The sequence below is a fragment of the Spea bombifrons genome, chromosome 3 (assembly GCF_027358695.1).
Source record: "Spea bombifrons isolate aSpeBom1 chromosome 3, aSpeBom1.2.pri, whole genome shotgun sequence".
Taxonomy (NCBI): domain Eukaryota; kingdom Metazoa; phylum Chordata; class Amphibia; order Anura; family Pelobatidae; genus Spea; species Spea bombifrons.
In genome coordinates, this window is record NC_071089.1 from 29166230 (window position 1) to 29186614 (window position 20385).

Sequence of the window (20385 nt, forward strand, 5' to 3'; positions counted from 1 at the left end):
TAATGTTTTATTATTTTTTTCTACAACATTGTAAAATACGTGTAATAGAAGCAAACGTAAAGAATGTGTTGATCATTTGACTGTGGTATAAGCAGCAGTGACAGGGACTGTGCTTTAACGCAACGATTATTTTTGATCAGGCAAATTAATAGACAGCCCCGTGGCGTTCTAAAGACAGGAAAAGGGGAGTTGGGGTCCTTTCGCTTGCCAGCCCGGCAGACTGTCGCTGCTGTCAGTTGCTGAGGGAGGGGAGAGAGAGACACACTTACCGGCTGTACCTGGGTACCATTGGCGTTACCCCAAGCTCTGTTCTCCTCCCCTCCCAGCCTGTTAGTTGATAGCGCACGTTAAGCCTCAGGTGTGATAACTAGATCCTGCAGTTTGCACATACTGCTGATTTCTGACGTCATGGACTGTGACATGATGGAGAATGACATTTTGGAGTCGTTGGAGGACCTGGGGTATGGGATATCACTAGAGATGTGGATTTATCTGCAGTCTGTCTTGGGAATGTGCAAGTTGATTGTCTTATGTCTTTTAGTCTTTACTATGTAACAAAATGTTTGAAATGAGTTTGTTTGTAGTGTTTGCGTTCTCTTTCTGTAAAAATATTCTGAATGGGATACCAGTTAATTACAGCAGGTAAAACACATAATTAATTTTAACAGGTATAGGAACACAGTAGGTTATACCGTGTTAATATATATATATATATATATATATGTGCAAAAGTAGTTATGGCAGGAGACACATGACAGCAGAATTTGTGACAGCGGTAGGAGAGGGGTAACCTGGAAAAGCCAGTGGATCTTAATAGTAGCGTAAAGAAGACCTCATGGGATGTGGCTAGTCCTTCAAAAGTCTTGTATGCAGGGGTGGAAGGTAGTAGTTAGACCAGGTGACAGGAGATGATTACTAGATCAATTTTTATTTGGGGTTTTTACCATTATAACTGCATGATTTCCAATAATGGTAAGCTCCAGTTCAGCAAAAAACATACATTTTGGTGTTATCAGAGGGACAACATGATTTGAAGGTGCCAGTTAAAGAGGTGAGCAGAATAACTTGGCATTTGGGGTACTTCAGCCTTCGGTTTTCACATTCTTTATTTCTCAACCTCCCGTCACAGAACCTCCTGGATCACTAACATATCTTCTCTCTCCTCAGTTACAAAGGTCCCCTTATGGACGATGGAGCCTTGATCCAGGCCGCCAGCCAAGGTGCACTTTCTCCCGAATATACCAAACTCTGCGCTTGGTTGGTATCAGAGCTCAAACTGTTCTGCAAACTGGAGGAGAATGTAGAAGCCACCAACAGTACGTTCTTTACGCAATATGCATACATGCTGAAAAATACAGGAATGGTCGCTAGAATTGAGATCAATGTTTGTGTTCCCTTCGCAGGCCCTAACGAAGCGGAAGGGTTCCAGCTAGAGATGAGCGGCCTGCTGACAGAAATGAACTGCCCGTATTTGTCTCTGACATCAGGGGATGTTACTAAACGCCTTCTCGAGAAAAAGAACTGCTTGCTCCTTCTAAGTATGTTACATACATGCATTCTTGTTGATGTGATTTAACACGTGCTGTCCAATACCGTAATGAAACTCACTTTGAATTGGAACATAAGAATTGGCATCATCTGTACCAGCCTTGTATATACATTTATGGAAAAAAAACCATGATTAATTGCTCACGTTTTCATTTTGAATGGATCACGAGGTAGCAAGATTAGGCGATTTAGTTGTTAAAATTAGTTGTTAAAAAAACGGCCCACAAGTATATTTTCCGAATCTTGGATGAGTGTGGGTGTTGCAATCATAATCTGCCTTTCAGACATCAGTTTAGTGAAGAGTCCCCTTTGTTTGTGTAAGAACAAACTGAAAACCAGTAATTTTGTAATGTTCATCTTTTAAAATGTTAAAAATGTGTGCAGATTATTAGGATTGTGAATATAAAGTATTTTCACTTGATGTAAGACAGAACATTCTATACTATCTTGTCCCCTTATATGTATTCTGTGATGTGGTAAAGATGGATTTTACGTTAGTAGGTTACACTAATTAATTTAACACAGCTACCCCATGCATCGTTAATCCCTGACTGTTATATACGGGGCTGAAGGAAACAGACTCACTCTCTTATTTTAGCGACTATTATCCTGGGTGGAAGTAGAGTGCCAGATTTATTGTTAAAAGTTTTAGACTGGCAACTGGCTTATCTGGCCAGTCCATCATTTGCTACTGAGGAAGCTACTGTTTAGTTAGTCTCCTTAACAGGAGTAGGTTTTCGGTTTGTGGTTCAGTCACAGAATATTATCATCATCTTTTATTTATATAGCGCCAACAATCTAGGAGGCGCTTAATACAATACATATATTCAAGGGGTATGACAAGACGACAACAGACTAAGTCTAACTGATACATTAGGTGGAGAGAGCCCTGCTCACAAGCTTACAGTCTTGAAGGAATAGGGTGGCACATAAGGCACGGAGAAAGGGTGAGAGGTAGTGTGGTGGTTGTATCAATGACAAGGAGGTTCTAGCAGCTAATATGGTATAGTTTGGGATGTCTCTTGAATGTTGGGAGGGAGGGTGATTGCTGAAGGTTCCTTGGGAGTAGATTCCAGAGATATGGGGCAGCTCGAGTGAAATCTTGTAGATGGGAAAAGGAAGAGGTGATGAGTGAGGAGGAGAGACTTGGCTCATGGGAAGAACATAAGGAACGAGTAGGTGAGTATTTGAGGGCAGAAATGTATGGAGGAGCATTATTATAGAGGGCCTTATATGTTAGTACCAATATTTTAAATTTAATTCTAAAGGTAATTGAGAGCCAGTGGAAGGTTTCACAGAGTGGGGAAGCAGAAGAGGACCGGCGTGCAAGGAAGATAAGCCTAGCAGCAGCATTTAGGACAGACTGTACAGGAGAGAGTCGAGACAGTGGAATGCCAACCAGAAGAGTGTTGCAGTAGTCAAGACGGGAAATAAGTGAATGAAGCAGAGATTTTGTGGATTCTTGGGTGAGGAATAGGCGGATGCGAGGGACTGAATGTGAGGAATGAAGGAGAGGTTAGAGTCAAGGATTACCCCAAGGCATTGGGCTTGGTTAGTAGGAGAGATGGTAGTGTTATAAATGGTGATAGAGAATTCAGGTAGTGGAGTGGAGAAGGAAGGAGGGAAGATAATGAGTTCAGTTTTAGAAAGACAAAGTTTCTGGTAGCGTTGTGACATCCATGAAGAAATAGCAGACAGGCAATTGGTAATACAGGACATGAGAGATGGAGAGAGATCAGGAGAAGACAGGTAGATTTGGGTATCATCTGCATATAGATGATACTGGAGACCAAATGAGTTGATTTGCCAAGAGATGAAGTATAAAGAGAGAACAACAGGGGGCCAAGGACTGAACCTTGGAGGACACCAACCGAAAGTGGAAGGGGGGTGACGTCTTACCAGAGAAGCTGACAGAGAAGAAACGGTTAGACAGACATGGGGAGATCCAGGAGAGAGCTGTATCTCGAATGCCTATAGTAGCAAGTGAGTCAAGAAGAAGGTGGTGATCAACAGTATCAAAAGCGGCAGGGAGATCCGATAGTATTAGAATGGAGAAGTGACCATACACACATATATACACATAATATGTTAAATTGCATAATGCTGAACTATAATAAAAATGTTAATATACTATATAACATATGGCAAGAGCCTTTATGCTAAATGCTATTTATGTGTTTGTAGCATATCTCATTTCGGAACTCGAAGCCGCTAGGATGCTGTGTGTAAATCTTCCTGCAAAGAAGGAACAAGAAAGCAGTGGTAGTGAGCTGTTCAACGAACTTAAAGCAATATGCATGGCCCTGGGAATGTCCAAACCTCCTGCCAATATAACCATGTTCCAATTCTTTAGTGGAATTGAGAAAAAAGTAAGTATACTAAAACATCTGTCTTAAGGTTGCTTTTAAAACAAGACACGGTAATATTTCCTGCTGAAGGAGAGGGCAATATTATTTTTCATGTAAAGTATACCAACTGCACATGACCAAACCATCTGTGCTTCAACATTTCTTTGTGATAAAAATCATTTGTTCAAAACATTGATTGAAATGAGAAGAAGGGCGATATAAATAGTGATGGGTGTATATATTGTCATACCAGTACTTTCTTTAAAATAGGTTGAGAGGGTTGGTTCAGTTACCAGATCCACCAAGTAAATGGATTTCTCTTACAAAAATTGTATTCTGCTTGAATATTTTTTTAGATTAAATTGTGTTTATGGGTCATACGCATGATATCTGAGAGAGATTTGTATGGTTATTGTTCTTCATATACATAGGTTAAAATACGTTTCTAATATTCCGTTCTAGTTGAAAGAAACTTTATCAAAAGTGCCACCTAACCATTTAGGGAAGCCTCTTCTGAACAAGACATTGGGACCTTCTCACTGGGTGAGTAACTTGTTTTGTTCCTCTAGTACAGAAATGCGTATGCCATTTAAAACCTCACTGACAGCAGTGTTTGGATAATCCTTGGGCTTGCTTAGTGTTGCTCGTATATAACAACTGTATGCTGTTTTAGGGAAGCCCCATAGGTTACCAAGCAGCTGCAGCTAAGGGTGCTTGTGAAAGCGTGTTGGGGCATACTGGAACCGAGGGAGAAGGTGAATGTGCTTGCTTGCAGTCCATTAAGAAGTTGAGGGCAAATGAGAATACCTGACTTTTGGACTGAAAGAGGGCTATAAAACAATTTCTTAAACCCATGCATTCTTTGTCAGGATCCGAATAGCTGAGATTTTATGCCCCAAGCAGCAGGATTCTAGATTGAACTCTGCCGGGGCCCATACTTCACTGCATGACATTCCTTGCTTCCGAAGCAGGTTCTTTGACACTGAAGCCCCCTGAAGGGCATAGCTGAGATGACTTCATTATTATTATTTAAATGGCCTATTCCACTTTATTTTCATTCAAGTTAGGAATGATGAACTGATAATTTTTTTTTAATCTACAATTAATGCATCTGATAATACCTTTTCCATTTGTTTAATTGTTTTGTGTGAAGCGAGGCTAAATATAGCTGAGAGGTATTACTAAGGGTTTGACTAAACAGTTGTCTGGAGTTCCCCACCAGCTTAATGTCATAGTATAAAACTTGAGCGTCTGTATTTTACAAATTTACCAAATTAATTCATAGTGCAAATGAAATTTGATCTATTTGGTGCAGTGGTTCTCAACCTTCCCAATGCCGCGAACAAATGATGTTAAATACAAACAGCAGAATAAAAAAAAAACTTCGATAAAATGCATTTCTTGTCTTTATTTCCCAACCAGCCCCCCCAATTTATGCACATTTGAGCCCAGGCTTGCCACGCTGCCTCCCACGTATGCCACGCTGCCTCCCACGTATGCCACGCTGCCTCCCACGTATGCCGCGCTGCCTCCCACGTATGCCGCGCTGCCTCCCACGTATGCCGCGCTGCCTCCCACGTATGCCGCGCTGCCTCCCACGTATGCCGCGCTGCCTCCCACGTATGCCACGCTGCCTCCCACGTATGCCACGCTGCCTCCCACGTATGCCACGCTGCCTCCCACGTATGCCACGCTGCCTCCCACGTATGCCACGCTGCCTCCCACGTATGCCGCTCCACGCTGCCTCCCACGTATGCCCCTCCACGCTGCCTCCCACGTATGCCCCTCCACGCTGCCTCCCACGTATGCCCCTCCACGCTGCCTCCCACATATGCCACGCTGCCTCCCACATATGCCACTCCGCCTCCCGCATATGCCACTCCACTCTACCCCCACATATGCCACTGTGCCTGATATGCCTTATACCCCCTGATACACCACTCCATCCTCCCCAGACATGGCACACTGCCTCCCAGACATGCCACGCTGCCCTCCCCACATATGCCTTATATACCGTATATGCCTTCTACCCCCAGATATGTCACTCCATCCTCCCCAGATATGCCTTATACCCCCCAGATATCGCATAGTCCCCTCATAGAGTCACAGACCTGTTCACAGCACACTGACACCATACTTTTATGAATAAGTACTGGGTTAATCTTCACTGCCCCCAGGATTTAGACTCCCCTTAGTTTCCCCCCTTTACCTCTAACTGCACCTTAAGTTAACTTTATTAAATCGTTGGCAACGATTTTCATTATCGATTATTATCGATTTTATCGATTAGTTGTTGCAGCCCTAATATATTGTGAAATATATGTTTTCCGATGGTCTTAGGCCACCCCTGTGACAGGGGTCGCGACCCACAGGTTGAGAACCATTGATTTAGATCATGAATAAAATGAATTGATAAAAGTATATGAAAGTCTTTCTTTTTATCCAGGAAAAAATTGAAGCAATCAACCAAGCCATATCAAACGAGTATGAAGTGAGAAGAAAAATGTTAATCAAGCGTTTGGACGTGACCGTACAATCATTTGGTTGGTCAGACAAAGCAAAGGTGAATAATCTCAACAGTAAAATATTTTTTTATATATTTTTTTCCTTTTTCTCTTTGTTTTATAGCAGTATCACTGGTTTGTCATATTCGGTCTTTTTTTATGTTTTTTTTTTCTTTTCATTTTTTCAAAACTTTATAACAGAACCACTCCGAGAAACTCGGTAAAGTTTACCAGCCAAAACGTGTTGCATTGTCCCAGAAAAGCGCTATCTCTGTTGCCCATCTTCTTGCTGCCCGGCATGATTTGTCTAAGATTCTGAGGACTAGTAGTGGATCAATCAGAGAGAAGACTGCCTGTGCTATAAACAAGGTAATCCTTTTGCTAACTGCCTTCAGCCTTTGTACTGTTATGTCATATATATATATATATATATATATATATATATATATATATATATATATATATATATATATATATTATATATAAATAAATTTCAAAAATAATCCGGAACATGTAATACACTGACAAATCTCACATGTATAGTCTACATTTGCATATTATATCCAAGGATTTTTTGTACCAGCAGTAGGTAAGTAACCCCTCTTTGTCAGTATCCTTAATTTGTTTTGAAGGAGAAAGTTTTTTGTTTTTTTACAAACAAATTACATGAGCATTCTTTTTTTTCCCCTACACTTGTTTCTTGCATCTTTGACAGAAATATTTTACAATGTGTTCCATTTGGAGTTGGATTACGTCAAACAGGAGGACAAACAGGTCCTCTTTTATAATTACAAGCCAGAGTGCGTCAACCCACAATATACCTGGAGATTAGCATTTGAAGTGTAAATGTGTTTTACATTAGTTGATACTAATTTTAAAACCACTGTGAAGTAATTTCCTGTTTTCTCTCACTCTCTTTAACCCCTAAAATGTTGTCACTGTATTTCCTCTGAAATGAGACAGACTAGTAAATAGTCCTCCTTTATTTTAACCCCTATAGACGTACCTGTACATCCATAAAACGCATCTAAAGAAACACATATGGAGGCACCGGTACATCCTGCCTTTCTTGCTACACGGGAGATCAGGCTTTGACAGTATTAAAACAACAGTATTGTAAACTTTAATTATCTGTTACAGGTATTGATGGGTAGAGTACCTGACAGAGGAGGCAGACCTAATGAAATTGAACCACCTCCTCCAGAGATGCCTCCGTGGCAGAAAAGACAAGATGGCCCCCCACAAGGTGGCGGTAGAGGTGGGGGAAGAGGTGGATATGAACATACACACAGTGGACGTGGAGGCTACGAACAAAGCAGTGGAAGAGGAGGCGGACGTGGAAGTTATGACCAGGGAGGCAGAGGAGGCAGAGGTAGCAAAGTTCAAGGAGGCTGGACAGATGGTGGCAGCACTGCAGGAGGTAGCTATCAAGATGGTGGCTATCGAGATTCTGGATATCAAACTGGCTTTTACCACGGTGGAGGAGGAGGTTATCAAGGTGGTGGTGGAGGTGGATATCAAGGGGGCAGTGGAGGCTATCAAGGTGGAGGAGGCTATCAAGGTGGAGGAGGATACCAGGGTGGAGGGTATGGGGGATATCAGGGGTCATCATATTCTGGAGGTGGATTCCAGGGTAGTGGCTATCAACAAGACAACAGATATCAAGATGGAAGCCAACACAGTGACAGAGGAAGCAACCGTGGAGGTGGCAGAGGAGGTCGTGGTGGACGTGGTGGAAGAGGAGGACAAGGTGGAGGTTGGGCTAGTCGTGGTGCCCAAACCTATAACCAGGGTGGTCAGTTTGAGCAACACTTTCAGCATGGAGGTTATCAATATAATCAGTCTGGTTTTGGACAAGGAAGACACTACACTAGTTGAGGTTATTGAAGCTTCAAAACCAGTAGAGCTCAGGTAATAGCAGTGACAACCTTATATGATAAGTTGCTATCTCAAGGCACTTTCTTGCAGGCTTTCTTTCTGCACATGAAGACAAGGCCTGGCACATGTATGAACCTTGCAATTTAAGATTACATTTTTACGTGTGCTTTTCTTCCTGAGAAATGCAATTTGCAGTGATAACATTTATCCATTGTGCACACCTTTCATACAATTAAGTACAGTTAGGTTGTTTGTCTGAATTGCTATCTGATGTATTCACTTCAAACCTTTGGGTTTGTAGGAGTGTTGAACATTTTGTAGTCATTGCTTTAGCTATGCTTTATAAGTGGCCAATCCCAATATGCCCATATAATCCATGGTTAATGTCATACGATTCCTATACACATTATTACGTGTTAAATTTGCCTACAAAGTCCCTGGAATACACACCCCTGCAGTATATCTCTCTGATAGGACCTGCTTTGAGTAGCAGTAGTTACATCATATTCCTTACAATTAAATAAAATTCCATAATCAAATGGTGTCTCAACATTTCACTTTTAATGTATAGACACAGTTCACAAATAAGAGATATCTGCAGATGAAATGCAACTCTGGGTTGCTGTGTTCTTGCCTAAAGTAGTAACTGTATAGGCTCCATCTTAACAGCAGTTTCCGGCTGTATAGAAATGGAGTTGCTGTTGAATTGCTTCAACGTCCATATGGTCATATCAACCCCTCAAAAAAATAAGAAACAAGTACTTTAATGTTTAAATGGCCCATTTCTGATACTGAGGGATCTCATTTCTTTTATGTGAGCTCTACTGTGTTTTGCTAGGCGTTCTGTAATCTTTAACCTCTCGCCTCTGACAGCAGTGTCAAACCTAGGGGTCCTGAATGCTGCTTTAGCAACCAAGATTAATGGCCACCAAGCCAGGTTCATGAACGTTGCAGTGTACATCAATAAACGACACATGCTTGACGAATATGGTCTAAAATTACTTGAAAAATTAAAGATTTTTTTTTCATTTTTTTTTTGAATGCATAATTTCAAGCCAAGTGAATTTTTCTTTTCTGTAAAAAAAAAAAAAAAAAATGCACTACTTTTCGGGCAAAGGAATTAATGTCCGAAGCAGTCCTTTCCTTAATGCTGCAGGAAATAAAGCCTGTCTGGGTTTGTGGTCTTCTGATAAAGCCTTTTTGTAAGAGCCACATCGTAATTTTTTGTTGGGTTTACTATGTACATAAGCCATGCTAAGCTGTGAAAGAAACTAGTTTAAAGGTGTGCTGTTTGTATGAAAGGTGAGCAATAAAAGTTCCTGTATGTTTTCCGCATCTTTTATTTTTTTGAGATTCAATAAGTTAACTGCATTGGATTTTGTTTGGTTCCATTATGTTGTGGAGATATATTTATTTCTGTAGTAGTTTGACTGGCGAGCCATCAGTTGATAGTAAATCTGGTACAGTAGTCATAGCAACCAGTTTCTTCGGTGTACAATTAGTAACCAATGAACATGCATGGTTAAAATTGTTCCAGAGGAAGATTTTAAATTTTTGAAGTACCAACGCCTGATGTGATTTTTACAAGGATCAGTGAAGAAAATTGTGTCGATTCCTTCAGTAAAATGGTTTGGCATACAAACAGCTGCCTCCATGCATGTAACTAGACATTAAATGGGCCAAAAACGATTCCGACAAATTTTTCAGTTCATTTCTGGCCCATTTGTTTTTTTCGGGCAACAATTTTCATTCCTTGCCCATTTGGTTCGGCTGAAAATTCGCTGGCATTTTTAATTCAGGAAATTCAGTGGCCACATTCACTCTCACCCTCTCTAAATGTTTCCCTACCTTTGCCAACCGCTTCTTCCATCTTCTCCATTTTCAATCTTTAACCCTTAATCATTTTTCTTCGTGTATCCGTGGACAAAACCCAGCAACTTGACAGCGCTGCGGTGACATCCTCCTCGATCGGCCAGGCGGGGGAGAGGATGTCACTTCAAGCTATATGGTGGCGCTGCGGTGACATCATCTCCCCCATCCTCCAATTGGAGGCTTGTAGGCTTATTATCATCCTGTACAATCTGTCCTAGCAGCAAGGTTTGAGGTTGAATCCAACTGCATCCCAGCCAATCCATCGACGGGATAGCCGGCTAGAGAAATACACAGCTGCAGTAAACTCATTTCCTGCTCTGTTTCTGTTTACTCTCGTTCCTGGTGTAAGAAAATGTATGTTCTTAATGAAAATTTTGTAAAACTGGGAGAATGCATGATTTGGTTTGCCAAGCTATTGCAGGTCTTTGAGAAATGAACGTTAAACTGGAAATGAAGACAATGGATCCAATGCATGCAACACAGAGACCAATTCAAGATGAGCTAACAGCTACATTTGAAGAGTGCATTTTGGTTCCCAACCCCTCTCCAAGGATCATCACTGTTGTACATGTTGGTCAAAGTATAGTTAACCACTTAAGTAACAGCATTTGTTCGATGTGTGAGCTGTACCACAGACTTGAGAAAATATGTAAATCTGTACATTTGCATAACTTTGAATACCTACCAATATAAAGTCAATACATCTCCTAGTACAAAGCAATGTACAAAATAAGTTTCACAAACGTAAGTAGTCAAAAAGCATTTCCCAAATGTATAATAATTTGGTAAAAAAGAAAAACACATGCGGTTAAAACTTTACACAGCAGTCGGAGCAGTATGTATAAGGTATACATTCATAGAAGGCTGCTTATTCAGTTATACATCCATTGTACAGATTGGCACGGGCAAGACAAGCCTGGGACTACTACATGAGATGTGTATGTCAACATCTCCCTAGATTTAAAGATTATCTGCATGTTTGTTTTCTACATGGAAGGGTTACATTTCTGTAGGGGATAATAATACCGCTGAGAAAATGAATCATAACTAAATGATGATTCATTTCAATTAGTTGGTAGTTTCCCCACACGCTTTATTTTCCCTTTAACAGAAATAACCTTTAAAAATATGAAGATATGAAGAGATATGAGATATGAAGGTCAAAAACCTTGCTTATGCCAATTGCAAGTAGGTCACTTTACACTTGTGCTGTTACTGTGATGTTTAAAAAAAACTGTGTCAAGTGATGCTGAAATCCCAAAACTTTTCTCGGCTTTGCATGGAACAGTGAAAAGTCTTTAGCTAACTGGAACATCCGCATCAACAAACTCTACACCATCTAGCTGGCCATGCGTAATATGGCTTATAGTCTAAAAAAATAGCCCAGATGTTCTTTCTTTCAACTCTGAAGATTTTATTGGTATTAATAAGTGCACTTAATTCCTTTACTGATCATACGGACATTTATTTTAGTCATGCTACATAATATAACTTTAACATTTCAATGACTCGTTCCCAGATGGCCCGGCTGTCTGGATCTTGTATGAGTACCTTTCTGCATGATGTTTAGGGGTAAGAAATGTACTGTGCTGCTGGGAAGCTGCAATAAATATACAGGAAACTATTTCAATAACAGGAAATTTGTTTCTATATAAAGACCAATCACTATTATATTGATACAACATGAAGAAATGGAGTCTTATCCTGACTACAACCCTTCTCAGACAGTAAATCCTGTAAGTCAAACAATTTTGAGAAATGTGACAATGAGTTCACTGACCACGGGTAAATCTTGTTGAGGAACACTGGTCCCACCAGCTTCCCATATAATGTATTGTTACGGATTCTTTGTATTCAAGATCGCTTGAAAATGGACTGGTGGTGGGAAGGGGCACATTCACTCACTTAAAAGGGCATGGCATAGAATGGTTAGCCAATGGATGAGAGTTGAAGCAGCATTCGCTATGTGATACTTAATGGTCTAAAACAACCCTACATAAGACTCATTCTAGCCCTGACCTAATTTACGGAAATTGTTCAGCAAAAATATAGATCGCTCTATAGACGGCATTAACCGGCCCATGAATTGAGCATTCACCATATTCATAGCTTCTGCAAATTATACTGTATTGAGTTTCCATTAATCTCAATGTGACCCAGAATCTTACATTTTCCAAAATGGATTTCGAGCCGTACTGGTATCTTAAAAATCTATGTACTTTACCAGGTTCTGAGGTAGTAGAGGTCCCAGTAGAGCCCACCTGCTTTGAAAAATGAACTGATGCATTAAGTTGAAAATGATCATCTCAATTAATATTAATTATCCACTGAGTTAAATGTGAAGCATCAAAGATAAGGCAATGGGACAAACACTAACCAACAATGGATTGACACTTTATTTATTAATAACATTCAAATAAACACCATGAGACTCTAGGCTCACTGAAAGCTATAAATAAATACGAAGAAAGTGAACAAAGCTCTAAACTTTTACTTCACTACCTTATTAGTATGAGAATATTGGATGTGGTTACTTTTTTGTTAATATATGCACTGTGGTTTTTCCTTCTCATTATGGAAGCATAACCTCTACTTATTTAAACACCTGACTGCCTTCAGTACCTATGCACAATTCAAACACGTACAAATTATTAACGCTAAGAGGCCCTGAGACCGTAACACAACAATTAAAAGTTATCATAGTCTTGTACACAATAGAGAAATGCTCAGGTCTGGGTTGTTCATATATACATTTTAAAAAGAACAGTTTAGTTCCCAAAATTGCATTTTTATATTTAACGCATGTTGTCATTTTGCATGGACCCCAATGCATTTTACTCCGCACAAAACGGGCATGTATTCTTTAGTTATTGGAGTTAGAAAGTGAGACTTCTGTCCCATTTACCCCTTGCTGACAGAACCATTAATATGTACGCTTTGTGCACGTACTCAATAGTGCTCACATTGAAACCAGTGAGAGTAGCAGCAGACAATTGAATGTAAACATACGTATTCAGATAGCATACATATGACTGGTTGCTGCTACTTGGTTCGATTTCAAACAGATGAAGAAGTAGACTGACGAATACTTCCTGGTTTACGTAGGGACAGCTGGAGGAGGAGCTAAATGCGAGAGAAGTCTCATTTTCTTCCTCCAATTACATAAGAGTGTTTGTGCCGGTTTCTATGCAGTAAAACACGCTGACGATATTTATAGCTTTGTCTTGTTCATTCATTTACAAAATAAATACACTGGTGCACAATAAAACAAATACATTTATACACTGACAAACATCTTTGTGAGGTGGAATAGAGTACAGAAAGTCAAGGGAATAAAATTATATTCCAGTGTTGAGATACATTTAGTCATGTCGTGTTTCAAAACTCATCACTTTAAGGTAAGAAACATTTGTAGCTTGAAAGGAGAGAAGGTGCTGCTTTTTCTCCTAAATTAGCCTGTTTCTGTAGATTCCGCAGAGAGGTTCAGTATAATATTCCACGCAAAGTCTTTAGCTGTATGCATTTCAATCATTAAACTGAGAGATATAAGAATCAACTGGCCTGTAGAAAATATAGGTAGATATTCAGAACAATTCGCTAATAAGTCTTATTTTTGCAGAAATACATTTTAAAACACATGGCTTAGAGTTTAGCGAACCACCCTATGTACTCTCACCCGACATGTGACAACAACAATAATGCGGGATATAATACATTTATAATGCGTTCACAACTTGAATATAGTCCATAGAGAGGAATTTCACCTCTTTGTGTCAAGACTGGCTTCCAATTTTTGTACCCTTCATGACAATTGCTGTTTTGATATTTCTGCAGTGTTTGGCTGTGATTTTCTCATTTTCTGTACCCACACAAATTATAAATATTGTTTTCTTCAGGACAAGAAGGATTTTTATTAGATACTATTATACCGTATTTGCTCGATTATAAGACGACCCTGATTATAAGACGACCCCCCAAAATCTAAATATTAATTTAGGAAAAAACAAAAAGCCTGAATATAAGACTACCCTATAGGAAAAAAAGTTTTACTAGTAAATATTAATTTATGTAAACATTTTTTTCATATTTAATAAAAGCTATAATTGAGAAAAGTATATATTTTTTTATTTCCTTTTATTTGCCAACCTGCCCCCCCCAGTTATGCACATCTGCCCCCAAGGTTGCCACTCTGCCCCCAGAAATGCCTTAATCCCCCTTTATTTGCCACTCTGCCCCATGATGTGCCTTTTAACCCTCTATATGCCACTCTGCCTCCAGAAATGTCTTATGCCCTCCTATATGCCACTCTGCCCCATGATATGCCAGAGTGGCATATAGGGGGTTAAAAGGCATTTCTGGAGGTATATATATATATATATATATATATAACTGCTAACAGCAATCAAACTCCTATCAAGCCAAGGCAGCCAGTACATGCTGGAACCTGGGGATGATAGGAGTTTGAGTAGACCCTTCCTATGCTATGCTACCACCCCCCCCTTACACATCCATGCTATCACACACACACTCATTCACAAACATTTAAATACTCATTCATTCCATTAATCACACATACACACACACTCAAACCCCCCACCCCCTTACCTGAACTGCAGATCTCCCACTCGCAGACTTCTGCAGGGGCCCGGCTGTGCGAGCACCTTCTCTGGCCCCGCCCCCAGAGGAAGGAGGGGGAGGCAGAATTATGTGACACTTGGCTAGCTTCCTGCTGCTAATAGAAGAGACGCTGCTCAGGATCAAAGCACCGGTAAGCAGCCTGGCCCCAGCAGACATTTTTTTGAGGTCTAATTAGAAGACGACCTCGATTATAAGACGAGGGGTATTTTTCAGAGCATTTGCTCTGAAAAAAACCTTGTCTTATAATCGAGCAAATACGGTATATTACTAATAAAATGAGAAAAAATTAGAGAAAAAAACTTTTTTGAGAAACCTTTTACTCCTGTACAAAACCTAATAAAAACATGCTAAATCGTTTCTAATATTTATCCTGAGTTTAGAAATACCCAATGTTTTTATGTTTTTTTGCAAGTTATAGGGCAATAAGCACAAGTAGCATATTGCTATTTCCAAACTACTTTTTTCAAATGTGGTCATCCTGCCTCCATGTCCTAGTTGGGACATCTTTGAAGCTGGTCAGTTTAATTTACCCCCATCAAACAATATATGTATTTTAGATATTGGTATTTGAGCACTTTCCATGCGCTAATTCTTCCACCAATCTTTGTCAAATTTGTGGGAGTATTACTACCACAAAGTTTGACAAAGGCTGGTGGTAGAATTAGTGCATGGAAAGTGTTAAAGTACCACCATTTAAACTACCCTGGGATGGCTAGTTTTCAAAAATGTATCACTCCAATGGCACAGTAACCATAATAAGAGAAAATACTGATGCACTCACAGGAAGTTATGACATCAAAATCCAAACAGCACATTAATGAAATAAATAATACTTGTGCTATTGTTTTGTCTTCTTTGCTCTTAACAGATTTAGTCATTAACAGAAACATTTTAAAGACTTTCATTCTACACTCAGGTTGTGAGAGCATTACAAATGTAATACATTCCCAATTTGTGTGATATATTACACCATTATTGTTTATTTTTTTCCACATCTATATTCTGAGCATCTTTAATTTGTCTTGTTTATTTTGATCAGCGAGTTGGGATTTTGCTCTGGAGGGGGTTCCTGCATTTTTGGAATGGAGTAAATGAATTCACTTGATGTCACCATTTATTGCAGCTTTCTGATTAGTGTGTCACATATGCCCCGGTATTTTCTTTGAGGTTCTTAATATTCCCAGGAAAGATAGTCCATTGTATTTTCAGTTTTCTGCATTATTTGTAAAAACTCCAAAAGCTTTCAACATCCACTGTGATGTTACCAACAGAAGCTTAATGTAACTTACTAGTTAACAAAGTTAACTATCTCTATTGTCTAATCAAGAAAGGGTAGCTGTTGTACTGAGGTAATTACATGGAGACACCCCTTACACAGCCGCTCTCCTCATTGCTGAACACCAGAATATGATGTCATATCTGGGCACCCTTAAGAACTGACGTTGCTGGGTACAGTCTGCTATAGAGGCTGTGTCAACTCGGTACAGTCCTCCTTGATGTAAATGGGTCAGTTGGGGAGATAAGAGATCTCCTTTGTAACTGGCCCATTCGGCAGCAGGAAGCCTGATTGCCCAGTATGGCAATCTGCCCTTGGTTTTGCAGCATAAGTTCTGCCGCCTCCTGGACCTGCTAACCTTAGCCTTGGTTAGAATACACTGCCACAGGATGAAGCTACAACCTAGCTCTAAATCCTCAAAATCCCCATTACCTGTTTATGTAGTGGGATTAGTGCCTCCATCAGCAAAGATCTCTCCCTCCCCCAGCCCACTCTCTGTAAGCACTTTCCTTAGACACTTGGTTACGATGGAATTGGTTGGTGGATGGCTGCCTATCAACAACACAACCTGACATGGAGCAAAAGAGATATCTGTGCTTATTTTTACTGCTTCCATGATAACCAACTATAGTTGTGTGCCAGACCAAACTTATCAAGTGATATAGAAGTGTTTTTTTTACAGATATACATTATTCACCTCAGGATAATTTAGTTCCTCTATGGCTTCTGTTGTGTTCTGATCGAGGATATGTTCCATGGTTTGTACTTCCATAATGTCCATATTGGCATGCGTGTTTGATTTTTCATTTTCCCATTTGGCAAATCCTTTATTCTTGTTAGACTTGCCATAAAACTTGCATTTCATCTTAGGAAACGTATGCGATCCAGTGTCACTCCAGCCAGAGTCAGACCACAATGGATCTGTCTGTGTTGCCTGACTTGTGGTTGCACGTTGCAGACGCACTGAAATTTTTCTTGAGGAACCTGTTACTAAAGTTATAGCTCGTCCATCAAGATCCTGATTCCCAGCAGGCGGGAATTCAAAAACATCATCTTGGGCTACAAATAATAGAAATATTGTGTTACTGATTGATCATGATAATTCATGATATTTTAACCAAATATTGTCCTATGAGTAATTTAACAGATGAACCAGGAGCAGTCCTGAACTGAAAATTGAAAAAAAAGAACTGAAAATACTCAAGTATTTCAATTATATCTTTCTAATGTGATTGCACGCTATGTCTGAGGTTTACACCTGAATTTCACAGAGAATTCACTATGCTCTTTTCTTTTATGCATTTTTTTCTTAATTTTCTGTGTTTTTTTAATCAAATGATTTTTTTTCCATTAATATACTTATTTTTACTTTTGAAACTTTTTTCTGGGGAACAATTTGGGGTCTTTACAGAGATTATGCCTCTCTCTTATAACTACTCGGCACCCTTTATGGTGTTACATTGGTCCTCACTGCAGTTGATTAAAGAGTGATCAAGCAGGGATCTGATGCTGGCTACTGTTGACAGGGAAGACTCCAGGCGGTGTTATGACAGCCTGATCTCCTGTGTATCAAGAGTAAAATTGCCCTGCTGGTACAAAATACGACTCATTAATATGACTTAATATTATGTCTTAAGGGTCATTTGGATGACTTCCCTTAGGACATATTAGTGCATCTCAATGTTCCAAACGGGATAAATATGCCTCGGACCAGAAGCTTACTGGGCTTGGCCTTTCATAATGTAAAGTGAAGTCAGGGACCTGCAAGCTTTCATGCCAATTACCACTTTGGGTAATGAACCACTTTACCTTTATTGTACCCACAGTGCGTTTTGATGTGGTAAGCTGCGTTCCTGTTTACTAGCCCATACATACATTTAAAAACAGCAGAAACGGAAGCTAATGAATTCAAAAGATTATTCCATTGTGAGATTTTATAAACCTTGTTTAATATGTCACTTCATTGTACTTTACCTGGGGCTAGAGAAGGACTGCTCGGAAGGGAACCATGACTGCTTCCAATAGAAGTTCCTCGGGAGAGTTTCCTGCAGGCTAATACTAACAAGTCCTTGCACTGCTTGTGGCAATTGGCACCACAATCTGGGAAAGATGAACACACAAAAAAACTATATTGACCAGAGGTATCAACAAACACACTAACTTATATTGATAAAAATATTTAAATTATTTTTAACAATTTTAAGGATAATAGTGGGACATTTTTAATGAAATGCTTGGGCTATTTGGTTGCAAAAACTGGAAAATCTAAACCTAAATACTTTTAAAAGTGAATGTTTAAAATACTGAACATAATACTGGTGTTGGATGGTTTTCAGCGCTAAAATACATATCTCAGTGACAATGTATACCTGAATATTATTATAATTTGTCCATTTTACTATTAATAAGGTTCTTAGTACAGATGGACCTCCTCAGGCTAGATCAGATAGGCCATAAGAGCACTTATTTTCTTAAATACCGGTATTTATTGAAATACTTCATAGTCTTTTCTGTATTTGCACTACACATTTTGCAATCTATGTCAAATATTTATTCCTTTCAACCAAAAAAAAAGGGGAGAAGGATATCTCTGTAAAATAAAGGTACTTTCCATCTACCCTGCTGGAATTTTCACTTTCAAATTAAATGCAGAATAAGAGTATTTAATCATGTAAAATTTTGCCTCATGCATCATTTTACAAGTTTATGTGTTTTTTTAGTAGTGAATAAACATTCGGATGAACAAATAAAAAACATCTGCACAAACTAGAGAGTGCACTTAAAATGTCCTCTAAGTGGAACAGAACCTTTAAACAATTGATTTTCAAACAAGGAAACCGATCTTGTAAGCTGAATGATCCATATCATTCACATGAAATACGCATTTTGTATTATACACGGAAATATGTGAAAAAAGACAATAATACATAATAAACAATCTTGCTTTTCTTACTACCCATAGTATACTTTTGTTTATGTTCGTAAGTAGCCAGTTGATGTGTTAAAATAGTACACACACCGAGAGAATAGGCACTTCACAACTACCTTTGCACTTGTATCCTTGTTTTATTATACCCCAGAGCTGAAAAAGAAATGCAAAATAGTTTAATGGAACCAGTTGTGGAAAACAAAAAAGGAAAAGCAGGTCATAAAGACGGAAGGAGAAATAGCTTGTCTAAGATAAACAGGATATAACATGACTTAACACCCATCCTGCCAGGGATAGCTCTAACGTCTGTGAGAAGAATTTTTTTTTATTCCTTAAGGTTGGCAAAAGCTGGTTGAAGTGCTGGACATCAGCAACCTTAATGTGTCATCTAGTTGCGTTAGAATAAAGAAAGGGTAGAGTTTAAAAAAAAAAAACTGTCGTAATTTATGTGCGTAATCTTTTTTTTTCTTCCTAAAAAAAACCCCCTAAAACCTCAGAACCCACTTGTTTCTGAGAAATATGCAGAAAGGTGCAGTACACCCAAAATACTGAGAAATCTTACAAATCCAGCGCAGTGTTCGCAGAAAGTTGGTTTCAGATATGTCATCTCTTGAAAGTTGTGAATAAATCCAGGCCCCATTTTACAGTGAAACTGAGATTTGGCCCTCAGAAAATATGCCATCATTTCTTCTTTGCTGATAAGGCCATCTCTGTTGAAAGAAAGATAATATAATTGTTATATTTGTGTCGACTTCTAATGAGCATCCACTGGTCAGGTGTAATAATTGTTTGGGGCATTCTGATCTGGCCAATGGCCTATTCCATTCCATAGAGCCCCATGTATCTGGCAGGGCTGTCTTTAATATTAGTTGGATGCTGAGCAAGCATTTTCTTGCCAATCCCCACCCCCAACACCCTAGCATGCAATCATGCCCTCCACTCAACACCAAAAAATATAAAAAAAACACAAAGAACAAAAGTACATATCACACTGACTCTGCAGATTAGGAGGAGACTGTCAGAGTCAGTGCGGTCTTCCCTCCTTCTGATCCTAGAGTGACAACGTGAAAGTCGTCCTCACTCCAGACACACAGGGCAGGGGAGGTGTTCAAGCGCCCTGTGCGGGCCACTCCCGTGGGGTTCCATTGTCCGTCATCACCCCCCAGAGTCCCTTGGCCCCTTCATTCACTGTGTCACACCTCTCTTTTGCTCCCCCCCATGTACTTCTGGCATAGATCAAATAAACAACACGTTGAAATTGCAGATCTAGATCATCGGAATAAGACATACAAACCCTGTATGTGGAGGTATAGATTAAATTTGTAATGCATGGAAACAGCATTGCAGGTATAGAGCAACCAAATAACACACAAATCCAGCCTTGCAGGTATA

General features: G+C 39.5%; 2 protein-coding genes and 1 long non-coding RNA gene across 3 annotated transcripts in view; 1 reads left to right on the plus strand and 2 right to left on the minus strand.

Annotated features, from left to right (window-relative positions):
- Positions 1–216: 216 nt before the first annotated feature.
- FAM98A (family with sequence similarity 98 member A) lies at positions 217–8663 on the plus strand. The gene is made up of 8 exons (XM_053460663.1): positions 217–461; positions 1168–1316; positions 1404–1538; positions 3733–3917; positions 4359–4439; positions 6343–6459; positions 6602–6769; positions 7541–8663. The coding sequence occupies exons 1-8, from the start codon at positions 409–411 to the stop codon at positions 8276–8278; spliced, it is 1626 nt and encodes a 541-aa protein (XP_053316638.1). The 5' UTR covers positions 217–408; the 3' UTR covers positions 8279–8663.
- Positions 8664–12523: 3860 nt separating this feature from the next.
- On the minus strand, positions 12524–13824 carry LOC128483479 (uncharacterized). Its single transcript, XR_008351073.1, has 2 exons — positions 13351–13824; positions 12524–13298 (listed from the first exon to the last, which is right to left on the minus strand). It is a non-coding gene; the product is annotated as an uncharacterized LOC128483479 (long non-coding RNA).
- Positions 13825–16696: 2872 nt separating this feature from the next.
- The window catches only part of RASGRP3 (RAS guanyl releasing protein 3), a 34259-nt gene continuing 30570 nt past the window's right edge, over positions 16697–20385 (minus strand). Inside the window, exons 13-16 of the mRNA XM_053460685.1 lie at positions 19556–19703; positions 19110–19146; positions 18039–18164; positions 16697–17123 (exon numbers count right to left, since the gene is read on the minus strand). Coding sequence (XP_053316660.1) covers positions 16741–17123; positions 18039–18164; positions 19110–19146; positions 19556–19703 — 694 coding nt within the window. The 3' untranslated portion in view covers positions 16697–16740. The remainder of the gene's footprint in view (positions 17124–18038; positions 18165–19109; positions 19147–19555; positions 19704–20385) is intronic.

Excerpts from the sequence above, each read along its gene's own strand:
- FAM98A (XM_053460663.1), top strand. The coding sequence starts at position 409 with ATGGACTGTGACATGATGGAGAATGACATTTTGGAGTCGTTGGAGGAC. Across the intron at positions 1,317-1,403 it reads GAATGTAGAAGCCACCAACA|GCCCTAACGAAGCGGAAGGG; the intron begins GTACGTTCTTTA and ends TTCCCTTCGCAG. Across the intron at positions 4,440-6,342 it reads CATTGGGACCTTCTCACTGG|GAAAAAATTGAAGCAATCAA; the intron begins GTGAGTAACTTG and ends CTTTTTATCCAG.